The following is a 6,000-nucleotide window of genomic DNA, read 5'->3' as shown; positions in this document are numbered from 1 at the left end:
TCTGTATTAGAGCACAAAGAGCCTACAGACTGCTGCAGTAGCGGAATATGCCCAACCTCCCACCCCTCTCTCTCTCTCTCTCTCTCTCTCTCTCTCTCTCTCTCTCTGCTGTTTCATAAGCGGTTTTCCTCCCTGCCTCCCTCTCTCTCTCCCTCTCTCTCTCTCTCTCTCTCTCGATCGACTGTGTATCTCTGAATTAGAATGCATATCACCCCCATACTACAGCTACAAGAATTGGTTTTGTATTAGGTTGCCAAGAAAACCTGATTTGACTAAACGGGCTGACTATAATGAGTCAGTGAAGCCGGTGATGCATAACAGTGTATGGTATTAGAAGGGAGGGGATTCAAAATTCTCTGTAGGGGATTTGGGATAGTGCCACACTTTGTTTAAAATGCAATTGTATGGCCAATTGTATGGCCCTCAACGAACATTGTGGATAAAAGGTGTGGCCTCTGAGACCAAACTCACTGGTCTGATGTTGTAGGACACCAGAATGAACCTCTTGTCTGCAGACACCTGGAACTTTGTGGTCGTCAGATCCTGTTGAAAACAATGAAAGCAAAATCAATACCAATCAGCGAGTGTCGTACATCTCCTTTCAGCCGTAAGATAACAGCTCATTCATTCTCTTCCAAACAAGCTCAGTGAAGCTTTACAAAATTTGGGATGTCTCCAGGATTGATTGATTGATCTACTGCATCAATGTAAAATGTAGAAACCGTTCTTGGCTTCTTGGTCATGTTTTTGCTACTGTTCATTGCTATACATATTTGGTTATTTTCAAACCTTTGCTGTAATTTTTTCCACTGCTGTAATTTTTTCCACTGCTGAAATGTCAAATCTCCCCCTAGGGGGGTCATTAAAGTATATCTATCTACACTATATGGACAAAAGTATTGGGACATAGCAAGTTTGGTGGAGGAGGGATAATGGTCTGGGGTTGTTTTTCTGGGGTTGGTCTAGGCCCCTTAGTTCCAGTGAAGGGAAATGCTAATGCTTCAGCTTACCAAGACATTGTGGACAATTCTATGCTTCCAAATGTGTGGTAACAGTTAGGGGAAGACCCTTTTCTGATCCAGCATGACTGTGCTCCAGTGCACAAAGAAAGGTCCATAGAGGCAGGTTGGGTGAGGTTGGTGTGGAAGAACTTGACTGGCCCACACAGAGCCCTGACCTCAACCCCATCAAACACCTTTGGGATGAACTAGAAGGGAGATTGCGAGCTAGGCCCTCTCGTCCAACATCAGTGTCTGACCTCACAAATGCTCTTCTGGATGAATGGGGAAAAATTACCACAGACACACTCCAAGATCTTGTAGAAAGCCTTCCCAGAAGAGTGTAAGCTTTTATAACTGCAAAGGGGGGCCAACTCCAAATTAATGCCTATAAATTGGGATATCATAAAATGGGAATGGGGATGGGAACCTCCTGTAGGTGTAATCTGTAAGTGTCCCAATACTTTTGTCCATAAAGTGTATCCATCTACTGTATGGGATTAACCTGGTAGGACAGATGGCATCTAATGACAATTATAGGGAGCCAGAGACGAGAAGCTTCTCCCCCCCATCTGACAACACAACCCCACTAGCTTCCTAGGTGATGACCCATATAAGTCTGTCAGTGTCGTGTAGAGGCAATGTTCAAAGTGAACTCTTGCTTGGAAAATCTCAGACAAGTCGAGCTGGGCTCAAACAGGGAGCCGGACAAAAATGAAGAGCTTAAACAGTCACGTGGCTTCCCCATTTGTCTTAGCTGAAGGATGTTTAACAGGCGTTCTATATTTTCTCTCAATCTGCAAACACCTCTCTATTGATCCAGCCATTTGCCAGCTGTCTGGGTATATGAGTCAATCAATAGTGAGATTTGTCTTCTCTCCTCAGAGGCCGAGTGGACGTTCCTCACCAGGGAGCTGTTGTCCAGCAGGGTGTCTGTGAGGTTGTTGTAGAGGCTGTATGACAGGACATGGCCCTCCCTGGTGCGAAGAGCCACCTCATTCTCTGAGAGGAACAAGAGAGGTCAGAGGAAAAAAGGTTCTGCGTTATTACTTTTGACATAAATTCATCCAGGAGATCAAAGGCTTTTTTCAAAGGTTTTCAGGTTAGAGATTTGTGTCTGATAAAGATGTGACCTCCGTCAGCCGTCGTAATCTGGGTCACTCAGGAAAGGCGGCTGTCGTACCGTTCAACCAGACCACACTGGGGTCATGAACTTTGAACACCTCACTCTCAAGATCCTCCATGGTGAGGCGGGATCGGACTAACAGGTGAGACTCATCTTTTAGGGAAATAGTGAAAGAGAAAGAGAGAGAGAGAGAGAGAGAGAAATGAGATGAAAAAACAGACACTTGACATTTCACTTGTGCAGGCATTTCCAGCCAAGAACACTGATAGTGTGCATGAAACATCGTTTGTGTGGAGCCAAAGCACAGCCGGTGTTGAGCTGCTCAGCTTGTTCTTATCATAACGCTGACGACAAGTCTATGCCTTTATGTGATTGTGAATGGGGGCACATATGTTGGCCTGCGGTGGTTTTGTCATATTTCAAATGTCACTGTTGATAAGTTTGGCTGATGAAGGTCTTGTGTGTTCCCACTCCTCCCCTTGGCTCAGCCTCCCATTGTGTCCTTTCTGTCTTCTTCCCTCTCTCACTTCCTCTTCCTCCACTCCTCCTCTGCTCTTCCTATCCTCTCCCTCTCTTTCTCCTCCCTCTCCCATTCTGTCCATTCTCTCACCGGGCGACAGGACGATGACCGAAAGGATGACCAGTGACATCACGGCCACAATCACCACCATTGCGATTCCAATGCCCTTCCAATTCCGTGGAGGACCAATCGAACGGACTCCTGCATCCTGCAGAATAAAAATGCATGCGCGCACAGACACACACGCACGCACACACACACAGTCAGAAAACATGCATACAGACACACAGCCCGCGATGAGCATCGACACTGCTGAGGGAGCGGACATTAGTACTGCTTCATTTCCGTCGCCTCACAGTTGGGGGTTTCTCGTTGACAGGCGGATCAGCTCAATCAGCCTCTGGGGGATAAGTCTCCTGCTATGACAGAAATTAGAGCAATTTGGAGCGACTCTCCTTAAAAGCAAAGCAAAGTTTGCCAGTGAAAAATCTGAAAATAATTACAGGGCTCAATTCTTGTGTAATAGCATATTTCCTTGCTACCATCGCCTCATTTCACCTGTTAAAGCTCTAATGGACCATGTGGAAGGGGGTAGGGGGCAGGGAACACTTTCATGAAAACAGACTTGAAAGGCAGACAAATATTTTGCTTAAAGGGAAGCCTTTTTTGAAACCCACTGCAAAGAGGTGCTATGCTGCAACTGACATTGAGGCAGTAAACACATTTACGAGGACATAGAACTAAGCAAATAGCCCGAGAACACACGCATATAACGTTATACATGAGAAGGGTCATGCAACCTGCACAAACTAATACAAAGCAATTGCTTGTAATGAGAGCAGGAGGACTATCGGTTACAGTTTAACCACACCAAATTGCAGGGCCATTCCAGGGCTGCTCTCTAGTCTGTCATAATGAGAGACTGGAGCCCTGCGCTGCCCATTGGAGTGTGAGAGCTCAATCACCGTCCAGACATAAAGCTCAGCCTTCATTATGTCCGCCTCTCCCCCAGCTGTGCCCTCGGAGCTTTGCCTGTCCCCATACCCTTCCTCCAGGCCTTGTACAGGGGGTGGGAGGTGGTGGGGGTGAGGGTCGGGGAAGCGGGTTGGATGGAAGTGCATCCATCCGGCTCGCTGGCTGATAGACTGTTGTTCCTTTCCGTTCTCCCTGTGTGTCACCAGCTGTCTCGGAGTCTCTGCACTCACACACATATTCGTATTGCACCAAATGCCTTCACCACCATCGTCATGAGCGTGAAAAAATTTGGGAAAAATAGACAGTCAGAAATAATAATAATAATGAAAAAACAAAACATACAGTAGCTACTGTCGGGTACCCATCTTGCCGGTTAAGTTTGGGTGCAGCTTGTTTTCAAAGAGACATCACTCTGCACACCTTTTCTTCCTTCTGATAACTTCCACACCTGTAATTCTGAGGCTTCTCAGTTGGACTGAAGACAGCTCCTATATATTTACGGGTTACATCAAGCATGGACCCCAGCCAAGGTCTCATCTGTAATAGATCACCTTGGCTTGAGCTTCATAATACCTTCAAATTAACCCCCCCACTGGGCCAGCAGGGGTAAACACAAAGTGATGTTGCTAGTCTCAGGGGGCAAAGCTACAGCATACCAGTATGCAAGGCTTTCCTCCTTTTTTTTCTATGTTCTATTTAATTCTCTCGGTTTCTCTGCCTTCCTTGGACTGACACTGTATATAATTTTATTGCATTTGGGTTCTGTGAGGTATGGGGACTGTGGCAGGCAGCATAGACACAGATAAGGGAATTATTATATGCTACATACAGTGTGTATTTGCAAGTCCTCTCCCTTATTGCCGGTCAAATTACCAGCGCTGAAACCCCCTACCCGTCCCCTCCAGATGGGTTGCAAGGTGGCGCCTTAGATTCAATCATTTCCCCAGAGCACCGACATTATACTACACTTCCAATTAAGGCCACGCCGTTGTTAGATAGAGAGGGAGAATCTCATGTTGGGGGAACAGAGAGATTTGTCAAACTTGCAAATGAGACACAGATACGAGGAGCAGAATCCCCCAGTGTGAGTACTGCATGATCATTGGCTGGTTAGTGCATGACAGTGCATGGACATAGTGCAGCACACTACAGTATAAACTGCAGGCACAGGCGGTCAGGTGAAAGACTGGGCTCTGGGGGAGGTACGACCTGTCTCAGCAACTTGATGGACGGGAGAATGTCTCAGCGCAGACTTTCTGCTGAGCCAGATCAAAAAAGGAATCATTTTCCTCAGTGGATGGACCATCCATCTACATTGCTCTGATCCAGCGGAGCTTACAATACAACATTGATGGAACTGTCAGTCAAACACAAAGGTGGTTAGATGAGAGAAAAATTGAGATTTTAATGTATGGATAACAAGCCCTGGAGGAAAGCTCCTTGTGAGAGACCTTTGCAAACACTGGCAGAGCTGAGTTGCATTAGATGAAACGTCCACCATTGTCAACGCAACTAGGAGAATTTCACTCAACCAAATGAGAGGATCGATACAGCGTGCAGTTGAACAAGGTCCAGAGGGAAACTAATAGAGCGAATGCGGACAGTAAAGGGCACTTTCAGATAGACCGCTCACCGGAGAGGAGAGTCTTTCCACGCACATCCTTGTGGAATATCAGCACCTATACTGTACTAATATGGTACCCTGGATACTAGAATTCCAACCAGGTGAAAATCCCGCTAACTGGGTACTGGAACTCAATTCCAAATTAATTGTTTAATGATTTATGATCAAAGGATCATATTGATAGTGCACAGATGCAATGAAGGGAGCCTCACAAGATGCAATTATTCAATTTTTGCCTTATGCTCCACAGCTGGTCGGTGAGATTCCAGGGAACGTTACTGATTTATAAATGAGACTCTGGGGGGGGGGGGGGGGGTGTCCTTAACTCCATCTTCCCTGGTTGAGGTGGGGAGAATAACACAATAAATCATTCTGAGCAGAGTCAGAGAGCTAATGAAGCAGCTGAGGTATTGTATATGGACCTCCTCAAATGGCTGGTAAACACAAACCAAAGAGGATTTACTACAGTATTTCTATAGCACTGACCAAGTGTGTCAATCGTCACATTAAAGGAAGAATACAGAGATATAAAGTATCTATTGGCAAATACTCAGTGTAGCTTACCAGTTACAGTAGCGTCTTATTTTAATGACTCTTTTAATGAATCTCAGAGGACAAAAGAAGATTAAAGTAGTACATCTCTATCCATCTCTGCATTGCCTTGTTAATATCTCTCTAGTATCTAAGTAAAAATGGAGACTGATGGTTGTAATTGTGGGGTTCTGGAATACATTCAAATGATGTGAAAGCTGTGTTA

The 6,000-nt window shown here is 45.6% G+C and overlaps 1 protein-coding gene across 1 annotated transcript in view; it reads right to left on the bottom strand.

The window, feature by feature from the left end:
- LOC311315482 (inactive dipeptidyl peptidase 10) overlaps positions 1–6,000 on the bottom strand; it is a gene marked incomplete at both ends in the record, with an annotated part of 29,544 nt that overhangs the window by 21,538 nt on the left and 2,006 nt on the right. Inside the window, 4 exons of the mRNA XM_084446152.1 lie at positions 472–543; positions 1,906–2,000; positions 2,182–2,277; positions 2,735–2,852. Of these exons, the coding sequence (XP_084302278.1) occupies positions 472–543; positions 1,906–2,000; positions 2,182–2,277; positions 2,735–2,852 (381 nt within the window). The remainder of the gene's footprint in view (positions 1–471; positions 544–1,905; positions 2,001–2,181; positions 2,278–2,734; positions 2,853–6,000) is intronic.

Source organism: Borostomias antarcticus (assembly GCF_949987555.1).
Source record: "Borostomias antarcticus genome assembly, chromosome: 11".
Classification (NCBI taxonomy): domain Eukaryota; kingdom Metazoa; phylum Chordata; class Actinopteri; order Stomiiformes; family Stomiidae; genus Borostomias; species Borostomias antarcticus.
This window is presented reverse-complemented; position numbering and strand designations above follow the sequence as displayed.